The sequence below is a fragment of the Cataglyphis hispanica genome, chromosome 20 (genome assembly GCF_021464435.1).
Source record: "Cataglyphis hispanica isolate Lineage 1 chromosome 20, ULB_Chis1_1.0, whole genome shotgun sequence".
Taxonomy (NCBI): domain Eukaryota; kingdom Metazoa; phylum Arthropoda; class Insecta; order Hymenoptera; family Formicidae; genus Cataglyphis; species Cataglyphis hispanica.
This window is the reverse complement of record NC_065973.1, coordinates 10,678-37,500: the sequence shown is the minus strand read 5'-3', so window position 1 is coordinate 37,500 and position 26,823 is coordinate 10,678. Positions and strand designations below refer to the sequence as shown.

Here is a 26,823-nt window from a genome sequence, read left to right as displayed (position 1 = left end):
ATTTCTTTTTAATCATCATTAATCATTATTTTGGGAAATATTTATCAATTCTAGTTTCCTAATATTTACCAATCATTTATCATAATACAAAAATGTAATTAATTTATTACTTTAATCGCAGATAATTGTAATGATTGCTTGCTGACAATTTGCCATTAAACAGAAAAAAATGATGACACTTTCAAGCGTAAATTGATAACAATAATTATTACCGATACTAATAATCCCCATTTATGAACGAAATCTAACATCTTGTTATTAGGGCTACATTACTTTTGGTGCCTCTCTTGGGTCTTCACTATTTAGTGATTCCATTTCGACCACCGAAGAAGCATCCTTGGGAGCATTTTTACGAGGTTCTTTCTGCGATTACTGCTTCTTTTCAGGTTAGTGGGTTTAAAATTTCTCACACATATTATTTTGTAACTAAGATTAAAATAAGCAATTTAATTATATTGCAATTATGTCGCAAAAAGTATGCGTCGTGCTTTGCTTAGAATATTGTACGTGTATTGCTCATATAGCACATATTTTGAAGAGATACCAAATAAGATTTTGTTTACATATCGAAATAATTTTTTAATAATCTTTTATATACACATTTCGAACATATACTTTTACGCATATTTGTCACCGTAAAATATTTTAATTTTTATCACGTTTCGTTAATTTTTTGCGTATGAAACATATCGTGTAAACACATATTAATTTGTGCAAATTTACTCTGTAATTATTGAGATGTTGAAATTATATATATATATATATATATATATATATATATATATATATATATAGATAGTATTTATAAAAAGTATGATCGAATGTAATTAACTTTCTGTAACAAAGAAAAAGGGATTTTAATTTTAGAAATATTTAAGAATAACAGATTGTATTTAAAGAAAAACAAAAGTGTACATACATGTATATTTTTTGTGTAAAATATAGCACAGCTTTTTCGTCTTTTTAACCATCAGAATCAGTTTAATCAATGCCAGGAATACAATTTTTCGTATGATGGTAAAAATATACGTACGCAAACTATATATGCATATGTATTATACATATATTGCAGAATATTTGAAAGAACTATTTAATGTCAACAACGAATCCTTTGGTACATTTCTTCCCAACGAATAAATATTGATAATTTTCTATATATGAACGATGGAGTCATATCGATGGAGTCGCAATTTAATTGAGCGATTTTATCGCCAATGAACGAGTTATCTTGGAATTTGGAAAGCTCTCGAAATAACCATTTTATATCTGAAAAATACGATTATTAAAACGCTTATATTCGCGCGTCTTAACAATATCGCGTGCTTTGAGGACAATGTCGCGTTGCAACAAGCGATTTATCCTCGCGGTTTCTTGTTGCATTCGAATGCATTTGTTATTTACATGGAGATGATTTGAGCTAAAATAAAGATATGTAAAGAAGCATGGAGATATCTATAAAACAAAGATGGGAATAATTTATTTTTAAAATATTTGCTCGTCTTTCCACAAATCTTAATTTATAACACTAACTTGCGTTTATGGTTTCATGACTGTTAAAAATATCCTCATCCTTCTCAAGAGAAATAAGGTGGATATGTGGAGGAAAAAGAAATTGTGCGATGTCGATTAATATAAATTTCTCAACATTTCGCATACAGTACCGTGTAATATATAGCGAAATGAAAAAAATATGCTATAATTTCATAGTTCATTGGCGGTAAACATGTGAAAATTAACCGAGGAGAAGAAACTTCCGTATCTCTCATGCGCAAGGAATTGTAATAAATTCCCGAGTCGGGAATTCTCTTCGGAAATGTTTCTCTTCAAGCTCGATATATACAACGAGGTAAAATGTAATTTCTCTTTCCCAGGGTCTCTGTGTGGCTGTGCTTTTCTGCTTTTGCAACGGCGAGGTAAGCTCCTATGACTATGGAAAACGACTCCGTTTTCTGCCTTTGGTGTAACGATATTTTCCCTTGTGGTGCCGCCAGGTAATAGCACAATTCAAGAGGAAGTGGGATGGCAACGCTCTTTTGCGAAAACGAGCCAACTCCTGCACGGCCACAACCGTCTCGGTATGTAATATTGACGAAGCGTATAAAGAGAGTGTCCGTTTTTGCGGTCAAATCGATTTTAAATTGCCCCCCAAGCTTTTCACCTAACTTTCTACGAGAGAAATAATACTCCGAGCGCGAAGAAACAAGTGAATTAGAAGGAAATGGCATGCAGGAACTCCGTAGTTCCGTGAAATTGAATTCCTTATCTTCGAAATCGCGGATTAACTTAACTAAATCTTTGGCTTCTTCCTATTTCTCTTTGTGCTCTCAGCACACTTATCATTATTTTGTTATTGTATATTTCTCGCTGGAACAAAATTACGCTGGAATATAATACTTTTAATTTTCTTCGAACGATAAGAGCTGCAGCCATATTACTAATTAAAGCCATATATATTATTAAATAATTTAAATATTTCCAGTTTAATTATTATTTGCGCTAATTATTTACTCCTATTTGAATATGCGATATAAATAAAAGATAATAACGTAACGATGGACGCGGAAACATTATTTTTTTATTTAATTTCTCAAATTCCGAATTACCGAAGCGAAAACGTCCTCCTATCTTAAGACTTGCGTAATATCTCTGTGAAATATATATATATAGAAAAAAATTCATCATAATATATATGTTAATTCTGATTAAAGATTTATTTCGATTAAAAGTTATCTTTGAAAAATTTTAAGCAGTAAAATAGGAACGAAAAAAAATAGAAACGGAAAAAAAAGAATTTTTAAAGGGAGAACATCGCTGTGGTATTTGGAGAAGATTCGGAATTTACAATTAAATCGAACGAATTTCCAATTCCTTTCAATCCTCCTGCTTTTCACAGGACAATCGCGGATACAGGACCTCGTCGATCTACGCTCTATCGCACTAGTAATCTATAAAATTCTAAAAAGTAACTATATACAATTCAATAGCATTCTTCTTCGCGGTAGGATGGAAAGCACCCTCGCGATTTTAATGAGAATTTGCGCTCGACATATATGAGAGTAACATTCCCACCCCTGGATTGAAATTCCCGTATGCACGACTCGTCAATGGCGCGATGCGGACTAACGTATACCCACACACGCACATACCTCTCCGACTAACCCATCCGTGTACTAACATCCCTGCGGGATGTGAATGTGCAACCGTTTTAACGATGCCGCAACGATACACCACTAATCATGTGCCGTCGACGGCACGACGTCAGACATAGACGTAACGCGAAAAAAAAGCAGAAAAAAGAGATTATTACACAGTATATATGATATTCGTCCGTATCGTGCCAGTGACAGCAGCGTGCTCCGAGTCGAGTCCATTGTGGAACGTTGACTGTTTCAGTTTATCCGCTCGACCGCAGGTCCGATGGCGGGAGAGGAGAAGGTGTGACTATCAACCGGCGTCGGGGATGGTGCCGGGGGATGCCGATTGCAGGCGACCGGTGGCAGGCGAGGCTCACCAGTTGCAACAGCCACAGCAGAACATACAGATGATCGCTGCAGGTCATCCTGGTAATCACGGCAACAACAATCACGCGCGGGTGCTTATCAAACGTGGCGATGATGACGATTCTTCTCACGACGAGTGCGATCAAACGCAATGCTGATGATCGAATATGGGGGACGATGAGGACGTGTACGGGACCACACGTGGAGAAAAATATCTTCCCCGATCTTTTTTTGTTTAGAGAACGATAGGAGAGATTAGAATCGGCAAGCGTGACGCGGTCGGTCGCCTCATCCATTTGTTTTCGGCAAGCTGTTTTACGAATAGTCATATATGAGTCATAAAAAAATGATATTAAATTTTATACGCAAATTACATACGCAACATATTTTTATATTTATTTGTGCGCACGATATAATCATTTAAATTATCTGCTTTTCTTCTCTCTTCATGGCCTCTTGGATTCTCTTGGGCTCTCTACAGTATAAAAAGGTGGAAGAGGATGAGCGGGAGGGGGTAGGAAATAATTGTAGAAGGAAAAATAGGACAACAATTGAGTTCACCTAGAATATTTTCAGAACTCTTTTTCCGAGTATTTTTCAAAACGATTTTTTAAAATGATTTTATATAAATATGAGACTTGTGTCACTTGGGTCTGCTCGTTTTAGCTGAACTGGCCGCACTAGTTCAGAGTTTATCTTTTCCTTTCCAATATGGAGACCCACTATTCCATTCGCTATTCTCTATCCGCTCAAATATATCAGATGGAGCTAAAGGAATATGTAGAAAGACATATTCCTGTTTTATCCTTGAAAGAGAAGCTTAAGTTTTCGAGTTTGCTAAGAAAGCCTAAAAACCGAAAATTAGTTTCTTAAAAGAAAAGAAAAGAAAAGAAAAGGGGAAAAAAAAAAAAAAAAGATTAACTAACTCGCGTGAGGGAAATAAACACGAACTTCAGAGATTTATTTTCTATCTACTTTATGTCTATTAGTATATATATATATATATTAAAATATGAGCCGGATGTATGCGGGATTGCGATACATGTAAATCCTGCCTGCGCAAATAAATCTTGGCTAAGGCAGTGAGTAAAAACGAGGATCTCTCTATTTGAATGAAAAGAAGAAATCGTATCAGTGATGATTGTTTTTATACTCTCGAGTGTAGCCAAGAATTACTTGCTCGTTCGCAATATTTAAAAGCAATTAATTAACATTAACATTTCTTTCTAATTGTTTCGTGCTAAAGTTCGAGTAACGCAATCTGTTTGCATGTATATTTCAATGCGGGATATTATATAGATATATCGATCAAATTGTGTATATTAATTTTCGCGGCGCAATCATAACTGAACTGCAATCATTAAAAGCTTTAGGCAGAATAAATGTCGATACTAATCTTTTAACTGTAACTGTATCATAAAAGAGGAAATTGTGCAAAGCTGTAAAAATCACAAGTAAAATCAGTCAAATTTTTCGAGGATGAATTTGCAGATTTATGAGAAAGTATTCTTTAAAGCGGGATGCTTGTAAGAAAAATATTTACCTAAGGCGATTGCTTTAAAGATTTCAAGAATCTAATCTCAATTTCGAAAGAGAAATTTAAGTACCTGAAGATTATTAATGTTTGGGATTCGGATATACGGAGCTTTTGAATTCATTGGCAGAAGTGATATTTTTTTGCGTGATATTGGTCAAAGTATCTCCCTTGTTTCCCTCGTATATGAGCGCGTAACAATTTTCATTTTCTCATGTACGATATTTTATGTAATGTGTCAATTGTATAATAAACGGCTCTATATGCATTAAAATGTGAGTATTATGTACATATAGCGTATTATCTTGATGATGAAAAAATTCATATTTCCGCAAGCGGAACGAATCTCGAAAAATGTATTTAGAGGATTCAATATATTTTGCGAAAAAGAACAGGCAGAAATAAATAAAGCTACTTATCCCAATTTTAGAGTTGCAATGTTATTCATCGCATCCTTCTCTCAAGACAATTTAAACACTTATAATTAATAATGTAATAATAAAAAAAGTATTTAAAAAAATATCGAGGGAGTATTAAAAAAATTCTAATGCGAGAATATTTATGTGTGTTCTTTCTATAAGTAAGATTTCTTCCTTAACCCAAGTATCTGAGAGATATTTCAAGTAAACTGCAAAGCGTTTCACTCGCGTGAACTCTTCGTAGACTTGCTTCATCAAACTATAGCTATTTCATCAACGAAAAATCGTTTGTAGATGTAAGTTACGAGATTCGAGTTTGAAAGGAGGGCGTGCACTTCCTCATAATTTCCTCGCTTTTAACATCGACTGCTACAAGGACGAGTGAATTAGACCCATGTTTTCGACCTGCAGGACCTCTGAACCAGTTCTCTCGTTGCAGCTATATTGAATTATAACACGAGAGGTAAGAAATTAGGCGTAATTCCTTCTTCTAATATAAGTTGATATTTTTTTTTTTTTTTTTCGTACGACAGGATGTTTACTGTCTTATTAAACTTAACAAATGTTTTAGTGAATTTGCAATGATGTAAAAGTTTAAAATACGGCTATTAAAAAATTTCAGAGTTCTTGATTCGGCATTGATGTAGCAATTATTATTATTATTATTATTATTATTATTATTATTATTATTTCTATTACACATCGAAAGTATAATTTATAAGGATCTCTCTGAATAATTATACATTTTCTTTTTTGACAATCTTGAAAAGAAAAATAAATTCTAATCTCTATCACTTGCAAAGAATAATGCGATAAAAGCTATCTGTGTATGAATCTGTCTGACTTTCTGACATATACATATGTAGAATGAATACATATATATTATATGTAACATATGTAATATGCTCTTACAGGAAGAGGTAAAATAAAAAAATCATTCTGCAAAAACACATGAAGAATAATTATTGTAATTAGAGATTGTGAACAAATTTAGAAGAATGATAATTTATGATAAATTATACACGTAATTTATCCTCGTATGTCCGTATTACATAATGCACAAATACGATTCGTGATTAGTTTGCCGCAGAAAGAAGCCGAGGAAAAATTTTGACAATGATGTTCGGTAAGTTCACGTGTGCTTTTAGAACATCGATCTCATTTCCGCCTCGTTCATTCTTTCTTCGCAATTAAAGGTCCATTTAGATAGAACGATTTTCAGTGAATGATTGCATAAGACAAATTCAAATACGATTAATCGAATGTAAAACAAAAAGAGACATTTTTCAAGACGTTTTTTTATGATATTTTTAATAATCGATCTATATGTAAAATTATATTTCAATATTCATCATATTTAATATACGTTAACTTGGGGAAAAAAAAGCGTGATTTTTTAAACCTTCGTAACGTAAAAAGATACTGGGACATTGTATATTTAAAATTCGCACAATATAAGAATATAAATTTTAATATTTTTACAATAATATGTGAAAACCGTTCTCTTTTAAATAGTTATCGGTATTACAACTTTAACCCTTTTCCTCTGTAACATCGAACAGATCGATCATATATCGCGTAATACGCACAGCAAAACTAATATAGTTATCATCTCTTTCGTAGAGTCTAACGTACCTTAGAAATTATTTTGGAATGGAATATAATAAATAATAAGAAAAAAGGGAGATCGTTGACATGTGTAATTGGAGAAGTTGACGATGATAAAAAAAAAACGTCGTCTACTATCTGACGCTCTTTTCTAACTTTTCGTATCTACGCACATTCATAAAAATTTGTAATATTTCCAATCTCTCACAATCCAAACATAACACACAACGATTCTATTTTGCTGCTCTTTTCTTCTTTCTCTCTCGTTTATTTCATTCTAAGTAATGAAGATTTGCAAGGCGATTAAATTAATATAATACAAAGCGACAATTCTCTCTCGCTCAAATCTCGATTAATCGTTGATATTTGTAATTAACATACACCCCTATTCTTTTTTTTTTTTAACATATTTGAGTCTTGAATCTCTTTCATATCGTTGATGTGCATGCATACACTCATCCATGCATACGTACGTACAAACACACTCGCATTACATAACTGTACAGATTGATCGTTTAAAGCTATTATTTACATAAACCCCTTTATTTCTTTCTATAACACTTTTCCATAAAAATATAGCGAAGATGCACGATTTTCGCATTTTTTCATATTTATGCTAAAAAAAAAAGATCCTGATAGGAAACATTTAAATCTGTCTCGAAATATGGATGGTACTTGTTGCTTCCATTATAGTATATTCGATTTTATTTATGGACAGTTTGATGATTTATGTATTTCGATTATAGTTTCATGGTCTTTCGCGCTAAAACAAATGCACGCAGAAAAACACAGAAAACTGATTCGAAATATTTTAATTTAATGAAAGAAATTGGTCGAGTGCATACAAATGACGGCATCATAAATTAACGCATTTTAATGTCTTTCGATGTATAATTTGTGTAATAATGATGCGTAACAATTATATTTCTTTATAATAATATAATTGTCATGGTTTTTTCTTCTTGCTACACGATTCTAGGCAATTAAAATAATCATCCGCAGAATCCTGAAAGAAATTATCATACAATTTAAGAAAAGGAAAGAATTTAAATTTATATGGACACGTGGTTTGCTTGCCTCTATACATCTTGCCTCTAAAAAACGTGACACGGTTTGTTAAACTCGTTCATTCGCATCCTACTATCTAACGAATGGCATCTCGCGTGTGAACCATAGTTCGCAATGCATTATTGTCAAAAAAGTGCTTTATTGACGTAAATAATATCGGAAACGTAAAAAAAGATATTGTAAATTGTAGCTTTCAGCAATCTATACGTAACGCGATACTTATATATATTCATTTATAATTCAAAATCGTATTCTGCGAAACGATTAGCCGTTTTTTCTTCGGAAGCTCGTAACGTTTCGCAAGTCATCTTATACAGCGCACCTCTAGCAGATCGATAAAAACGAAACATATTTTCTGAAAATTCGTGAAAATCGTAATCTCTTTTACGCTTACTCTATCAAAAATCCTTTAAAGCTACAAACTACTTTTCGCTTACTCTACTATACAATATTGTTTCGTTTTTCAAGGTACATATGACGTATTTTTCTCAAATGTCTCGATCAGTTTCAAGATTACATTAATTATCTTACACTTTATTACATAATTATAATTTATATTTTATGTTATATTTTAGATATATATATATATATCCTCTCCTCGTTTTGGCACTCGTGTCCTATTCTATTTCTGGGCATCATTACTATTCTCCTCTACATCATCCCCCGTGCTATCCTCGTTCTCCGACATATCCTGAACGTAGGACATACCTTGCATCTCACCCGTCTGCATGGCGTCGGCTTCATTTCGACTCGCAAAATCTTCCTCATCCTCTTCCTCAATCTCATAAGCATTCTCTGGATAAATATACTGCGTCACCTCGGCGTTAGAGTCTTCGTTATCGATATCTAACACATTATGTCCTATCAAAATCGGATTACCTTCCGCATCATTAGTCATCATTAACACTGTCCCGTCTAGACTATGTATTTCGTGCACTTGACCTCCACCATCACCATCTCTATCGTCCATCACATTTTCGTCCGCGGAATCTTCCTCATAGTCGTCGTCCCCTTCCAAATCATTGATATTCCTCTTAGCATACTCCTTATCAAATTCCTCGTTCTTCATTACCATCACATCTCTGTCCTCGACATCGGAATTACAATCGCGTTCCTCATCCTCGTCCCACGTCACGGCTACATCGTTGTTATTAGCTGCAAAGAAGTTGGAGGCATTCGAGAGTGCCGCCGTATTCTCCGTATTAGTTTTGATCTCCGTTATCTGGCATCCCTCTATTAATTTGTCCATACTCAGCGATACCATCGGACTAAGCTTATGCCTTGTACGATCCGTCGTATTGCTGTGCTCCTCGGATTCATTTTCAGTCAGCAAAGGCATTATTGGACTCAATACAGGCGGTCCATCGTCGTCGTCCTCATCATTTTCCTCCTCTTCCTCTTCTTCCCCTTCACCATCAGCATCGTCTTCACCCTCATCCTGTCCACTCTCAGCTTCGGCCTCGCTTGTACCCTCACCTTCACTTTCATCTTCATCTTCATCTTCATCTTCATCTTCATCTTCATCTCCACTTTCACCTTCAGCTTCACCTTCAGCTTCAGCTTCACCTTCACCTTCACCTTCACCTTCATCTTCGCCTTCATCTCCCTCTTTTTCTTCATTTTCATTATTTTCGTCATCTTCCTCATTATCATTTTCATTATCATTAGAGAAGTCTACATCACTCGCCGTAGCTGTAATAGATTCCTGGAGACGTAATGCCTTAAATTTATCTACGTTCGCAGATGCACCGGAAATCAATAGATTATTCAAGGTACTCTGCTTAATTCGGTCTCCACCAATCGTTGCGATAACGGAAACGGTGCTTTGATCTTCGACGTATTTTTCCATCGCCGGCGAGTTCTCTTCGCCTTGTATCATGAAACTATCGTTATCGTTCAATCGCGGTGCTTTCTTCGCGCTCACTTCTGCTTCGTCCATATTCGATTCGTCACTTTCGGAACGTTCATTACACGACTCACTGTCACCGCTCGCTCTGCTCGGAGTTCTCGTGTCCGGCTCAGTCCTTGTATCAGACTCATTTTCGTTTTCGTTCTCTTCTTCCTCTTCCTCCTCTTCTTCTTCCTCTTCGCCTTCATTCTCGCTCGAACTACTATTGCTACCGCTATCCGAGTCATCGCTATCAGAATTGTCTTCTTCGCTATTGTTTTCTTCATTTTGCAAGCCTCTACTACCCTCGCCCTCCGATTCAAAATCCGCTTCTTCAACTTCCTCTTCGATGACCGACGTTTCGTCAGCGATTAAACTGCCCTTTTCATCATTGTCATTTTTCGCGTTATCCTCAATATCCGCAGTTGCTGCATGATCCTCAAATTCCGACTTGCCATTGCAGTTTGTCACGTGCTCGCCGAGTTTTTCCTCACTCGCAAAACCTTGCTGACACTTCTCGCATCGGAAGTATCCGATATGGATGCTCATGTGTAGCAGCAGTTTACTTCTCGCATTGTGATATCTGCCGCATGTCTTGCACGTGAAATTGTTGCCCTCCGGTGACAAAACAGGGGCGTGCTCCGCCTTCAGGTGATCGGCTAAATCTTGATAGGATTTGCATAACTTCAAACATACGCCGCAGGTAACGGCCGCTTCGGCACGATGGAAACGAATCAAGTGTTGCCACAAGTGCTTCTTAGCGGGCCACTGTTTGCCGCAGACCTCGCATGTGCACTCAGTATTGGTCGATTCGTCATATACCTTGCGCGAGTCTTTGCGTGAGCACTTGCCATTACCTGCCGACTTCACCTGCGACAACGGCATGAGATTCGGCACCGGTTTCTGGGCTGACAGTTGCATGTTGATGTCCTCGAATAGGTTAAAATCAGGAATGTTCAAATTAGATTCGTTCATCAGCGATAACGGTTCTTCTCGCTGAATCTGATTATTATTCTTCAAATGCGACTCCAGAATCGATGTCGAGATATTATTCGGAACGTCGAATTTGCATACCGAGTTTCGTCGCGTGCACGCGTTTATGTGATTCCAGAATAAAGTCTTGGTAGAGAACTGCTTCTTGCAATTCTTGCATTCGTAATTGTTTCTATTTCTCATTCTACGTTTGCCGTCGCCACTGTTCTTCTTAAACTTTTTGAACATACGAATGGGATCGGTGTTGTGAACATTCTGATAATGCTTGGCGAGTGTATCCGAATTGAGAAAGATCTCGGGGCACATTTCACAATCATACGTATCGTTCGGCGATCGTCTGCGTTTACGGGAATCACTCGAACTTTCATCGCACATCTCTTCATCGAACTCAAGATCATCCGGTTCTTCCTTCACGATGATGTCAGGTGTCTCGTAATCTTCCCTCTTCGCACCGATGTCCATTCTATATTCGAAAACGGCTAACTGATCCTTTGGAACGTTATGTACATGTTCGTAATGATCGCGTATAGCGTTCTCATCTGTGAAAACTGCTAAACATTGTTTGCACGTGAGAAAAACTTTTCCGTGACACTTTTTCGTGTGATCAAACGCCTTCCACTTGGATGCATATTGCTTGCCACATACTTGACATGTATTCGGATTGGAAAGAACGCTACTGTGCTCCGTCTCGACGTGTTTCTTCAAATCTTTCGGATCCTTCATAGGAATGAGACAGACGCCGCAGGATACACCGATCTCGTTCCGGTGTAATGATAGCACGTGCATCTTTAACTTTAATTTGTTCTCCACGGTGTCGCCGCAAAAATCGCAGACATTCGGGTTACTGTGATATTTGTGATCCTTTCGATGAGACTCGAGATCCTCCTTAGTGCGGAAAAGCTTCTTGCAGCTCGGATAATCGCACGTCAGATCCGGGTGATCCATATGATTGACGCGATTGTGCGTCATAATGCCCAGTTTGGACGTAATAGTCTCATTACATAAATGGCAGGTATATGTACTGTGGTGATTCTCGATGTGCTTCTGTAGACTTGCACGATCCTTGAATATCCTCTCGCACGCTCGGCAGCGGGTCAATAGTGCTCCAGGATCCTTACGGTAGTTTTGACAGCCCTTCATGTGACGTCGGAGCAGGTAGCGTTTGTGAAATCCTTTGTTACATTTCTCGCAGTAATGCAGGACACCATCCTCCATATTCAAGGACTTAGAAACGACGCAGTTCTGATTATCTTTGCCACCCATCGTGGGCACATATCTGTGAATCTTCGCGATGTGCGCCGCAAGATGATCTCTCGACGCGCTCGTTTTCGCGCAGTATGGACAAGTCACGTCCGCGTGACCCTTATGTACCCTGTTCACGTGTTTCCACAAATGGGATGTCCTACCATAGTACTTAACGCATAGATCACACGGGAAGAGATTGTGCACTACCCGACGATGATTGCGTAAAATGTCCAGAGTCGTAAACTTGTGCTCGGGGCATTGTTCGCATTTCAATTTGAAATCTACGGCCCTGTTGTTGCCGTGTTCGAGTTTTATAGATTCGTTGATTGTCTCATTGAGATTGCTATTATCACACGCGACATCCGCAATCATCGCTGCCGCTGCCGCTGCTGCCATTTCCAAACCGTGGATCTTTCTATGTCGGGACATCTTGGATTTATTGGAGTATGGTCTACCGCAAATATCACAGCTAAAATCACCATTGGTGAGTGGCCAATGTTTTGCCTTGACGTGAGCACTTAACTGCATCACATCGGAAAATACTTTCAGACAAACGCCGCAGATCAGGGGTACCGTGTCCGCGTGAACACCCATCACGTGTTTCCAGTAATCGACACGAGTAGGCCACAATTTACCGCATATCTCACAGGTGTTTGGTGACGGGCCTTGGATCAAATGATGCTGGAGATGGTCATTACGCAGTGATTTCGTCGCGAATATTTTCCCACAGTTTTCCCATTCGCACTGAAATGATTAATGAATTATCAGATTTGAATAAGAATAGAAAAGGAAGAAGTAAAGATCGCGGTAAAAATCCATCTATCTCTCGAGCTCACCTTGATGGAAGATTCGTTATTATGCATGTTGTTGATATGCAACCAGCGTTCCCATTTACTTGAATGAGAACTACCACAAATTTCACAAACAAAAAACAAATGATACTGTCCCCTATTACCGCTGCCATTGATATTCGGAGCGTTTCCACTTGCCGCGGCATCTCCTAACGGAATTATTTGTTCGGACTGCAACAAGAAAAATTGCTTAATCTCTATATAACGTTATATTATCTCGCCAAATTTGCTCCGTTATAAGTTATTTCATTAAAACATTAATTGTACAATTGATTTTACTTTATGCGCATTTCTCTGATGTCGTATAAGGTGATCCTCGTTTGGAAAAGATTTGTAACAAATGTAACAATCGACTTTCTCGCCGTCTTCTCCATCGAAATCCATTACTTGTTCATTTCCTTCGGTACCGTTTAAGTTCTCATTGTAATAATTACTGTTTAACTGTACAAAAATTGCAGGATCAAACCCAGAATCGATATTGTGTATCGAGACATGAGCTATTAGCTTCTTTCTTGAATCATGCTGTCTGCCGCATATCGTGCAACTGTACCTGCATCAGCATTTTTTACATTTATTACGTTTTATATATACGTATATGTGTATTTTACAAAAGTCCTGGAGCTAATATATTACAGAGACAAAAAAAACATGAAAAACTATAATCCAAGCAAATTTATAAAAATTGTATAAGAACAAAGTAGACACAATACAAGAGTTTGTACCTTCTTTGTTCCGATATTAAAAGCTTGGATTTTCCGTGATACATGTAAAGATGACTCTGGAGTTGTGTATTGTCGGAACAAATCTTTAAGCACACTCCACAGGCATATGCAGCAAGTTCCTTATGTGTTGCACGCATGTGCAACCATAACGACGCTCGATCGTTAAAGTCCCTCGTACAAATCTCACATATAAATACTGTTTCGATTTCTATATTCTCGTGGTTGTTTCTCAAATCTTTCTCATCATTGTCCAAATTTGTCTATTTAACGTAATACAAATGTGTATATATAACATATCATATCGTAACATATCTTTGATAAAAAAAAAAAAAAAAAAATGGAATAAAAATGTTATTTTTTACCTCGGGTGACGACGAAAATTCTGGTGGTTCCTTTATATCGTTCTGCTCGTAAACGCTGACATCCATTCGATTCCAATTCTGAGGCATCACAGATGTTTTTAGACACTTGTCGCTGTCAATGATAGGAGTAGGATCAACGCCGTGTATCGTCGTAATGTGCCTTATCAATGAAGATTTCAAAACAAAATCCTTCTTGCATAGTACGCAGATAAACGGCTTCTCGGCATCATGCCTGACTTCGTGCAACTTTAAACTGTCCACTGATGTAAAACTTTGCGGACAATATTCGCAATACCACCTTTTTATCTCAGGATTTGTTTCGCCTTCTAAATGTAACGATCCAAAATTAGATAGTTTTGTAATCCTATATGTGAAATTTTCATTTCGATCTATATATGTAATTTTAATCATTAAAAATTTTACCTATCTTGACCATTTTTCTCGCCTTGCAACTCGACGTTGAGCCATCATCATCATAAATCCTTTTTAAACTGTCTCCTTTAGTCAAAGCTTGTTTCAATATAGTCAATTGCGGATTCTTGGCCAGTTTAGCCTCGGCACTCCTAAAGTCTTTGTTCTCGTCATCCGAGTCTATAATACTCGACATATCGGACATATCGATTAAATTCTTATTGTTTTGCGTGTCGGTTTGTCCTAATAGATCAGTGCGTTGTTCCTCAATGCATATCTGACGATGCGCGTTGAAATCTGCCAAATCTTTATAAATCATCGGACACGTTTGGCATTGGTAACGAGTCTCTGCGCGGGAAAGAGAAACTGATAATTCTGGGGGTGGCGGTAGACCGGCATGTCGCGATTTTATATGCTCGTCGAGGTTGTACCGTGTCGAGTATATTCGCGAGCAATATGCGCACGTTACAGCAGGATGTCCCCTGAAGCAAAATGAGCCAAGCATTAATTATTACTTAGAAATGTTAAAAACGTTTATCTAAATTAAGCTAAATTACCAAAGTGATAAAATATAAATAAACTATTAGAAATTATACAGTGGTGATGGATCATCTGGTACTTGAGAAATTCTTTAAAAACTAAAAAAGTTTAGCTTAAAAAAAAAAAAACAACTCATTTTATTTTTTTTTTTAGAACATTTTTAACCAAGAACTTTAACAGTATCTCACCAGCAGACTCATTACATTGCATTACACGACTGATTTATACGTAAAATGTAGCTCTCTCTCTCTCTCTCTCTAAGTTTGTTGAAGTTCGCGCTTACCGATGTGTCGTAGAAACGTGTCCCCAGCGATGCTTCGCGGTAGAATACGACTTATGACAGAGATCGCATTGATACGGTCGTTGATACGAAGTATGGTCATCAGTAATAACCCTTTCACCGATCACATCACCTTCACCCACGTGAATCCTCGCGTGCAACGATAGATGACCCTTGGAGCTAAATGCCTTGTTGCACAGAGAACATACATAGACCTCGTGCTGCTGCGAAGTAGGTGGAAAGACCGTCGCGGCCTCTTGTTGACCGGCCGTAGCACTTGTGTTATTTGCGCCGCATTCCTCCTCATTTTCTTCGGTTACCATCGGCGTCATTTCTAAAAAGTCGCTAGGATTCGTCTCCATGTCCATCTCGTATTCATATTCCGACCGTCGATCCTCCGTCGAATCATCGAGCACTTCGTATCGAAATAAAATATGCATAAGCGACAACTTTTACAAGATAAAAAGGAAAACAAAATTTTTTTCAAGATGAGAGTGAACAAACACATACCTTCGTCGGTGCCTTCGCTCGCATCGAGAATCTCTTCGATCTCGGGATCGGCCTCTCCATCGGAATTCAATCTCGGTGGTGTACCTAATGCGGCATTCGGATTGACCACGGGCGCTTCCGGGATAAGTATTGGCATATTTTTCTTTCCCTTGAGAAGCTCCGCGTGCATGTCGCTGCACTGTGCGCTATCATTTACACCATCATCGTTCGCCTACGACACATACGCACACAATGTACTTTTTCCTTACACACACACACACACACACACACACACACACACACACATATATATATATATGTATATGTATAAAACGGCAATTCTTTGATTTACAATATTTAATGACACATTCCTCGCTCTCTCTCGTTTGAATCGAATGTGGCTGTGATATAAAAATTATCCCTAGAAATTATTCTTTCCGCTCGAATTCTCATATAGAAAATCATAAAAAATAACAACCTATAGAAATTATTACTTGATTACACAAATACCATTTATACTCTAATTTTCAAACTAGAGAAATATATTTAAAATATAAATCCGATTTATATTGACATGAGAAGAGAAAATAGCGATTGGTATCATTTGATACCATTGCGCGAGTACGTTTCAATTCACTTGATATTTTTCTCTCTAAGTGCACAAATCAAAAATTAAGTTTGTTTCAACAGGATCGAGACACTTACTCCTTCCTTGGGTCTATTTCTTTCCAACCAAGCAGATGCATTCACGCATGCGGTTCTGAAGTCGTAAAAATTTTCCAAATTATACATGCATCGATAACACAGGACTTTTGGCAAACGATCATCTTCCTCTATCTGAAACACAGGAAATTTTGGCGCTTTCATAAAGGATATATCGATGATTTTACATTAACATATATAACGCGATTAATAACATAAGTCCTATTCTAATTTCTATCTTTCTCTCGTTAACGTATATTTGCAAATATTTGATTAGAATTAATCGCTAAATTCATCAATAGTTCGATAATACAGCAACGATAATAACAAAGTGGAAATTAAATTAGATATATTTAACTAACTAATTTTAACTAACTACGTATTGGCTTAAGTAACGTTTTACGATCGTTCGTCATTCATAATTAATTCTAGAATAATGCCTTCAATATATTCAGATGATAGAAAAAAATTGTACATTATTATATTTATTATTTTATATATTATTTTTCATAGTATTGTTTTGTTGTTACAACATATGTTTTGGCTCTCTGTTATGAATTAAAATAAAATAAAATAAAATTTTAATGTATATGATAAATCGTTTGCGAATAAATCTGTCGTGCACAGATGTTATTATTATATTAACTAGCATTTCAATTATCTTTCGCGTCGTTAAAAACTAGTAAATCCCTCGTAAAATGTTCGCGACCCTATCGTTATTAAAATGCAATGTCGCACGTTACGTTCGTCACAGACGAGAATTTCGTAACAATCAATCTCAATGAATACAATCTGCAATTTTAAGATGCATTAGCAGACTCTTCAGAAATTTACCGAAAACATGTCAATCGGAAAAACAGAACGCTTTTTATTAATTCTCAACTTATTTATCAAAAATTGAAATTTTATTTTTTTTTTTAATTTTACATTGTACAAATTACTATGTAAATCTTTTTATTAGAGAGAAGTTCCTTCATAAATTCTTACAACTTTCGCGATTATTACAAAATATCAATCTCTAAGAGATTCAATATATTCGATAATATTTGCAATTCTTTTCAAATTATATTGAATGCATATTTATATTTGTACAGAGAATATAAATAATTAATAATTCATATATTAATGTAACATATTTCACAGAATAATAGTAACGCATTTCGGAGATGTTTGCGTGTTTCATCACATGTATTATATATTTCATAGAATAATGGTAATATACAGATCTTAAAGATCACGCGTTTTGTAATAAAATATTTTTCCTCTTAGTTTTTTATCTTTTGATATCTTTGATCTCTGCTTAAATAAGCCTCTCTTATTTATTAATAAATTAATAAATTAATAAAGCGACGATAAATGATTATGGTGTAAGCATGGATATTTTATTAAACATGCTCTAGAGAAAGAGGATAGCAGATCCCTTTCAGGATGGTACACGTGATCATGGAAATATCAAAGGGCACGTTTCCGTCGAAACGTGCGTCGGACGTCAATTCGCGAATCAATTTACGCGAGATGATTTGACCCGCTGACAGCGATAACGTTGCGAGTATGATCGGAGTCTTGTAGAGGAAGTAAACGACGTTTGTCGTGGCGGCAAACAAAATGTCGCCGGTGCGTCGAGTGACGAGGCGTCCCTCCTTACGTTAGGTCGACCTCGCCGTCCTCGATAGGCAATGGCCACTGAGTGAAATTCGTCACCGAGGACACTGCTTGGCGAGCGAGGGAATGCGATGGCCGACGGCGATGACGGCAACGGTGGGAAGGAAACCTTCACCCAGTAACGCCCCGTCGATGCCGAACGAGTCGTCCGTGAATCTCTCTTTTTCTCCGTCCGCCTGTTTCTCTCTCTCTCTCTCTCTCTCTCTCTCTTTCGTCTTGGAAGAATGAGATCGAGGACGAGTCGTGCAGGGCCACGAAGTGCTGAGAGAGGTGACTCAGAAACACAAATGAATCGAGAGAGAGAACGAGAGAGAGAGAGAGAGAGAGAGAGAGAGAGAGAGAGAGAGAGAGAATGAGGGACGCTACGAGAGACAAAGAGATCAAGAGAGGCAGAAGAGAAGAGAAAAAAAGTAGAACGAAAGCGAATTCCACGAGGAACAGGATAACATCGCCATCGCGAACAAAGATACTCACCTTGAACGGCAGGCACGTTTGAATTTTGTCAACGAGCTGCCGGTTTCTGCCTTCCTGGCCGAATATGTGCATGCTGACGTTATCGTAAGAGGCGCACAGACGACAAAGATCATGATAAGATTTCCTTCGTTCCATCGGCATCGCCATCGTGTCCTTCGTTGTAGCCGCAAACGTTGACGTCGATGTCAACATCGTTGTCGTCGTCGTCGTCGTTGTCGTCGTCATCGTCATTGTCGTCGATATCGTCGCCATCGTAATATCGCCACTCTCTCGACAAAATTCGCGTCCCTCGCTGTCTCCTTCTTTCTCTTTCACACTCCCTGTCTCCGTCGTAACAGTATCGCCGTCGGCGTCGATGGCGAGACTATGGGGAGTGACGCGCGACAACGTTGCAACGTTTCACTATTATTCTCCCAGCCGAACGGATGGATGGAAATTATGATGGATGACGACGACAACGTAATCTCGCGTTAGTACCGCTGCCCGGGACGAACTGGCAGACTCCGTGTTCTCACTCTCACTCTTTCTTTCTTTCTTTCTCCCACCGATAAGGCCCACCTCGTTGCCCCTTCGTCTTCGTCTAGCTATCTATCTACGTGCCTACGTTCGCTCGACTACCTGCCTGCCTGCCTGCCTTGCCTGCCTGTCCGCCTGCCTCGCCAACCACCGTTGGCTTAGGCTACGCATCGAGCTTCCTCTTCCGCTCCTCGGACCGCATCCTTCGTGACGCCGCCGCTGTCGCCGCCCGTGATGCACGGCTTGCTACGATATCGCTCTACCCGGGACGGGCAACGCGCTGCACCACACTATACCGTACCGTAGCGTACCGCACCGCACCGCACCGCACCGCACCGCACCGCACCGCACCGCACCGCACCGCACCGCACCGCACCGCACCGCACCGCACCGCACCGCACCGCACCGCACCGCACCGCACCGCACCGCACCGCACCGCGCCGCAACGCGTCGCGTCGCACTTTATCACACTGATCGGTTCACTGTAATCAGGTTGTAATTAACGGCGCACGTTGCCAGAAATTGCTAAATACGAGAGGTCTTCTCTTTGCTCGCTTCACGCTCGTCGCTGCAACCGCACCGCATCTGCTGATGCCCGCTGCTGCTTCCTGGCGAACTTTGTAACAGTGAAAGCTCCGGGCGCCGCCATCTTGTATACAGACACTTGTTTCGTAGCCTGCCGTAGCCGGCAGTAGAGTCGTCGACCGTCGACAAACCGATGTATCGTTACGCATACAGCGACTACGATGACGGCGCATTGGATGGCGCGTTTCTGAAAGCCACGTTAAGCCTGTATCAGACTATGCATTGAAGATTGAGATTGAAGATTGAAGATTGAATTTTGACGAATCAGATCAAAGAAATTTTAATTCTTTTTGTTCTGATTAGTCAAATTCCAATATTCAATCTTCAATTTTCAATGCGTAATCTCGGGAGCTATTATGATTCTTGGAACGAGAGGTGATTATAAAGTGAGGAAAATTACAAAAGTGAGCAGATTTACTAGATTTCAACAAATGAAATTATAGATATTCTAGTGAATTTCCTTAAGAAACAAAAAAAAAAAATTATCAATAACAATTCATTATTCTTGTCATATTTGACTGTGATTGGTCAATTTCTTATGCCTTGAAATTTACTACAGCTATTGTAGATCCGGGCTAATAAGCTTTAAGCTGTATATAAATATAAGTCGCTAATTTCTTATAACTTAAAGCTTACTACACCTATTGTGGGGACTCGGTGTTACATACGTAGGTACATTGCGCGTCAATGATTCGTTCCGTTTCCCTAGTTAGCAAGGAAATATCTATCCTTTGCTAAAGGCCATTGCACGTTAAAGGCCATTGCACATTAAAAAATTTTAGTCGTAATCATAAAGCGGGGAGCGCACACTTTTGCATAAACGCATAACCATAAACATAAAGAAATTGATTGGTCCACAAATGTATGCATAAGAAAATGAACCAATCAATTTCCTTATGTTTATTGTTGTGCGTTTATCCAAGAGTGTGTGCTCCCCGCTTAAGGCCGTAAGAAAATTGACCAATCACAATCAAACATTCTAAACATAATAAGAATGTTTGAACTGTGATTGGTTGATTTACTTACGGCTTTACGATTACGATTAAAATTTTTTAACGTGCAATGGCCTTAATGTATAGGAATTCTATGCGTTAGCAAAGGATAGATATTGCCTTGCTTACTAGGGAAATAAAACGAATCATTGACGCGCAGTGTACATAAAAAGACAAATTGCGCATGCGCGCATTAATTGTTTCAAGTTCGACCCAAGATTAGACTTAAGATGATCTTAAGAACGGATTATGAATGCATTGAATACCGATCTTAAAGCGTATAAGCATCCAAAGCGAACGCATCCTTCAGCGGGGAAAGCGGGGAGCACGCACTTTTGCATAAGCGCATAACCATAAACATAAAGAAATTGATTGGTCTACAAATGTATGCATAAGAAAATGAACCAATCAATTTCCTTATGCTTATTGTTATGCGCTTATGCAAAAGTGTGTGCTCCCCGCTTTATTTTTTGACAGTTTTACTCATTGATATCCTTGAAATATTTATATGAATTCTGTTAACTGAGTATTACGATATAATTATGAAAAAGGTAATAATTTTCATTAATAAAACCGATGTTAATGGCAACATGATGCCATATTTATTATTTTATAACAAATTATATTTTATTTTCCATTTTCTTTCTTTTTTTCTTTGTTTGTTTTTTATAAGTTGAACATTTAACTTACTATTTTTGATTATTCCAAATTGTATAAAAAAATTATTTCTTGGAAAATAAATGAAACTTGTTTTGTACATACTTAAAAATAATATAGTTTTTTTGCTATAAATGATAGATACTATATTATATATTTCACTGTATGCAATTTATTTATAATAGGTATCTGTGACTTATTCATTAGACATTAGACGGAGACTCATTCATTAGACAAATTATTAGCAGCAGCTGGTGCAAAATTCGAAATAACTGCAAAAAGAATTTTTATATAGCAAGGTGGAGAAATTGATGATATAAAGCTAATTAGGTAAAGTTCTTATTTATTTCTTATTATTTTTTTTATTATTTAAATTTTATATACTAATCTAAGTTATTTATAATTCAAATGTGAGCCATATTTTCTTTTTAGAGCTGATGTATATGTTTTTGTTTTAAAATATTTGATATTGTTTTTGTCTCTATATATACATAAACTATTAAATAATAAGTCCAATTCTTTTTTACAGGGATATGATCTTCCATATATTTGACGTGGAAAAATTTTATACAGATGAATAAGATACGTAGTCATAATTAATCAAATAGAAATTCAGAATGAATTCTACTGAATGTTGGCAATAGCTAGGAAATGGAAATATTTTATTATAATTAGACACTTTCACAAAGAAAGAGTTTATAGTATGTTAGCAAGTTACTGTATCTTTTTTTTTTTATAATTACTCAGTTGTTATCATAAACTTATATATTGTTTTTTATTTCAAATCTTTAAAAATTTAGCATTTTTCTTTATCTATATACACATACAAACATATCCATGTATACCCACATGTATATCCAATGTAATATATAATTAATAAAAGATTTTTATTAAAAATGTCATAAAGAATGTCTCATTATGATGTTTTTCCTTAAATACATATGTTACTCTAATATGTTACTCTAATAAATATAAGTATTATAAACTTGATTTTACTTTACTCTCAACTTCATTTTAATTATGGTTGTATAAATCACTAAAAGTAGTAAATAGAAATAATTATGAAAATGTGGGAACATTTTAATATAATTGAATTGTGCGTAAAGCATTTTTTTAAATCTATGTCGATAAGAAATATTTAAAACATCATGTCATTAAAAAAAAAATATCAAAAATAATTTGTTTACAACTTTTATTGTAATTTTATTTTTTAAATTAAAGTTATATTGAATCATCAAAATAGATGATAAATACATGAAAATAGAAATAATAGGAATGATTCAGTTGTATTAAAATAATATAATAATGCAATATTATGTAATGTCTATGTAAAATGTTTTTACAGAAACTGCAAATGCTGAGCATGTAACACAGCCAAGTAGACAAGATCATCATGGAGCATATTTAACTGACAGAAATTTTACATATTTTGAGTCATTAAATTATTTGAGACATGGTTAAGTAATTCTCGATTCGAATATTAACACATCTGGTATATATATATATATATATATATATATATATATATATATATATATATATATATATATTTAAATTCAATATCAGTTGTTACAATAAATGCTTATGTATCAAAATAAAACAAATATGATACTTTATAACTGGATTCAGGAGTATCGGTAGATACTTCTTTTTATTGTATCGAAAGCTATTTAAATTCTTATTATAATATCAGAAAAGGAAGAATTGCGGAAAGAAGCTCTCATATCTCTAACCGGCAAAAATGTACTTAAAGCCATCATATCAAACTAACTAATGCAAAACTTAGATTCTAAAAAGTTGATTTTCTAAGAGCTGATCTTTCAAAACTTGATTTTAGGAATATTAACTTTACGATGTATTTATTTTACGAATTGTATAAATTAAATTAATTAATGCAAAGAAATGATATTAGGAGAAAATCATGTCTACATTTGCATTACAGTATGCGATCATTCATCATTGTAGTTTGATGCTAATTTGTCAGCATGTTGTTACAAGCATGTTCTTTTTTTTTTTTTTATTTATCTCGTGCAAATTTGCAAAGCCTACAACTTGTATGCGTTAAAATTAACTGCAGCCAATCTGCAGTCTTGCAATCTTGAAAATCCTGATGGTCTACTTTCAAACATGGAATACATTTGAAAGATGCTAATCATGAGCAACTAAAAATTTTCAAATAGCTAAAAAATGCTATTCTTAAAAATTGTGATTTCGGTGCTTAAAAAATGCTGATTCGGAGATGCAATAATATTATCATATATCGCACAATCTTATTCCTATTAGCATATTTTGATCTTTTACAGCTATACATATATAATACATACATATACACACCCACACACACACACCATACTTGTGTTATTTTTTAGCGCTGTGGCTTATCGGTGCAAAGTTGAAGAATATCATCTTTGAATTAACATTAACACGTTCACGCCGGCGTGACCCACCGGTGGGTCACACTTGACTGTTCCGTGGGCGGCGTGACCCACCGATGGGTCACGCTTAATGTAACTGCACATGTTTCAAACAATATGTTAATAATGAATGTTAGAATGCATAATATTATAGATTGAATTGTATAATGTGATATTTGACATAATTTATACTAATTTATACTAATTAAAAAGAATAATATTTAATATTTACAATATATTAAGTGTATGTGTCATTAAACGTAAAAATAATTATTTTCTAATGTAAATGTTATTAAATAACACATAATACTTTTATTATTATTATTTTATTTATAAGACTACTGCACATACATCAACGTTTTTCGTTATATAACGACGTATTACTTTCGATAAACGACGTTCTTCGGTTAAATAACTATGTATTACAGTCGTTTCTCTTTATATAACGACGTATTACTTTCGATAAACGACGTTCTTCGATTAAATAACTATGCATTACAGTCGTTTCTCTTTATATAACGATGTATTACTTTCGATAAACGACGTTCTTCGGTTAAATAACTATGTATTACAAACGTTTCGATATGTTTAACGACGTATTACTTGCTTTAAACGACGTTTCTCGCATAAATAGATATGTTATGCTTAGGTTTGTTTATGTTTAACGACGTACTACTTAGGTTAAACGACGTTTCTCGCATAAATAGCTATGTTATGCTTAGGTTTCTTTATGTTTAACGACGTATTACTTAGGTTAAACGACGTTTCTCGCATAAATAGCTATGTTATGCTTAGGTTTCTTTATGTTTAACGACGTATTACTTAGGTTAAACGACGTTTCTCGAATAAATAGCTATGTATTACAAACGTTTCGATATGTTTAACGACGTATTACTTAGGTTAAACGACGTTTCTCGATTAAATAGCTATGTATTACAAACGTTTCGATATGTTTAACGACGTATTACTTAGGTTAAACGACGTTTCTCGATTATATAGCTATGTATTACAAACGTTTCGATATGTTTAACGACGTATTACTTAGGTTAAACGACGTTTCTCGAATAAATAGCTATGTATTACAAACGTTTCGATATTTTTAACGACGTGTTACTTTCGTTAATAGACGATTTTCATTAAACAGCGACACATTATTATCGTTCAACGACGTTTTTCGTTAAATAATGTCGTATTACCAATGTTTGTAATTATATAAGGACGTATTATTTGCGATAAACTACGTATTTCGTATAATAATTGCATCGTAATGCATACCGCAAAAAAGAAGTTTATGTTGGGTTGGATTGAGGTTAGGATTGAGGAGCTGGGTTGGTATGGTTAGGCTGGGATTAGGTTGATTGGGATTAGGTTAGGTTAGTTGAGGTTAGGCTAGGTTAGAGTTAGGCTAGGTCTCGGCTAGGTTAGGTGTGCGGCCCTCAGCGTGGCGGTGGGGCTCTGGCTGTAATGATCCCCTGGGGCTGTACCGGTAGGTTTAACCATGCCGGGGTGGTCCAGGGAGTAATAGCTGGCTAATGCATACCTAGAGGGTAGTGCCCCTTGAAGTAAATGCACTCGAGGAGATCAAACCTCGTTAAAAAATCCGGAGTGACCAGCCCGGAGGTAGTTGTAATCTACCACTGGTCTAGGGGAAGGACAACCCTGACTTCAAACCCGGCACGTCCTTGCCGATAGTGGGGATGTTCGCGCCACCACAGGGGCCTGGGAGTTCACCCCGTTAACAAACCGGAAGCCGTCCCGTGAGGCAGACTTGATCTGTCAACGGCCGGGGAGCCAACCCCGTTATCAAAGCCATTTAAGGGTTGGGTGGGTTTTTTCAGGGTCTTGGGGTGGGTAACTCCCTGGCGTACAGAGAGGCTGCTTATGATCCCCCAGGGCGATGCCGGTAGATTTAATCATGCCGGTAAGGCCTGGTGTGGGGAGGCGCCATAAAGTATGCCTAGAGGGTAGTACCCCTCGAATCAAATGCACTCTTCGCAAGTCAAGCTGTGCGCAACCGTGGTGATGGCTGCATGGCTGGGGCGAAGTTAAAATGCTCAGTCTTGAACGGTGCCTCTGGGGAACCTACCGAAACCCCCAGGGTATTTAGACTTGTTCAGGTATGGCGGCTCTGCTTGGATGGACAGGATTTCCGACCACACTCGTGGGAACAAAATGGAAGAAACTGAAAATAAAACAAAAACAAAATCAAAATTAATGCACAAGAATCAGGATGATGAAGAAGCAAAAAAGAAAGAAAACGTACAAGAGAGAGAAGGCATGATGGAAGAAAGGATGGAGGAGCTAATGAAGGAGCTGGATGGAAAGAGGGAAGGAAATAAGATTGATGTAGAGAAGATCGTAAGGGACTGGGACTCGGAGGGGTCCAGGAGTGTGTTGGTCCCCCTGACTTCGTCGGCCCAGGAAATTCCTGCATCAACGTCTGCAAATGAAACAATGCCGTATCCTACACCCGATACACGCAAAGATGAGCCTGACAAGGGACAGCAAACGGGGCCGTACTTAGAATCCCAAGCTGCCAACCAGACTTGCAATGCGGCAAGTGGAACGAAAGATGGGCATCATATCCCCATACTCAATGTCCAACTGAACTCCTTCGGCAGCCCGCCAAGTTGTTCTGCTCCCCGGAGCAACCTGAGATCTTTCCGTCACAATTCTTGCAAATCAAAATGGGATCTCAAGAAGATCTGCAATCGGTAGCATCCACTTCGGCGTCAAGCAATTATATACTTCCCGGTAAAAGGAAACAAGACGAGGAAGTTGTTGAAGAAGTCGAGGAATCCGTTGATTCTTCTCGTGTGAGGCTTAGGCCACGGAGGCTGAAGAAACCTGCTGTAGAACTAATTAAGACGGATAATAACATGGAGATTCAGCTAGATTCGGTGAATGTCCC

General features: G+C 37.0%; 2 protein-coding genes and 1 pseudogene across 9 annotated transcripts in view; 2 read left to right on the top strand and 1 right to left on the bottom strand.

The window, feature by feature from the left end:
• LOC126857064 (calcitonin receptor-like) overlaps positions 1-5,458 on the top strand; it is a 72,717-nt gene extending 67,259 nt beyond the window's left edge. For 6 of the 7 annotated variants that reach the window (XM_050606157.1, XM_050606154.1, XM_050606153.1 and 3 more), the window contains 4 exons: positions 263-386; positions 1,872-1,913; positions 1,992-2,075; positions 3,413-5,458. In XM_050606157.1, coding sequence (XP_050462114.1) covers positions 263-386; positions 1,872-1,913; positions 1,992-2,075; positions 3,413-3,658 — 496 coding nt within the window. In that variant the 3' untranslated portion in view covers positions 3,659-5,458. Of the gene's footprint in view, positions 1-262; positions 387-1,871; positions 1,914-1,991; positions 2,076-3,393 lie in introns of all 7 variants that reach the window. The other variant, XM_050606160.1, reaches the window with a different exon arrangement.
• Positions 5,459-7,138: 1,680 nt separating this feature from the next.
• On the bottom strand, positions 7,139-19,965 carry LOC126857059 (uncharacterized). 2 transcript variants are annotated; one of them, XM_050606147.1, is made up of 10 exons: positions 18,749-19,965; positions 16,616-16,747; positions 15,932-16,142; positions 15,425-15,836; positions 14,614-15,083; positions 14,191-14,516; positions 13,829-14,088; positions 13,386-13,656; positions 13,092-13,277; positions 7,139-12,999 (listed from the first exon to the last, which is right to left on the bottom strand). In XM_050606147.1, exons 1-10 carry the CDS (start codon positions 18,998-19,000, stop codon positions 8,752-8,754), a joined length of 6,768 nt encoding a protein of 2,255 aa, XP_050462104.1. In that variant the 5' UTR covers positions 19,001-19,965; the 3' UTR covers positions 7,139-8,751. The 2 variants fall into 2 exon arrangements, with proteins under 2 accessions (XP_050462104.1, XP_050462105.1); XM_050606148.1 differs by having other exon boundaries at positions 14,191-14,513.
• Positions 19,966-21,105: 1,140 nt separating this feature from the next.
• LOC126857066 (BTB/POZ domain-containing protein KCTD9-like) lies at positions 21,106-23,935 on the top strand (annotated as a pseudogene).
• Positions 23,936-26,823: the final 2,888 nt, after the last annotated feature.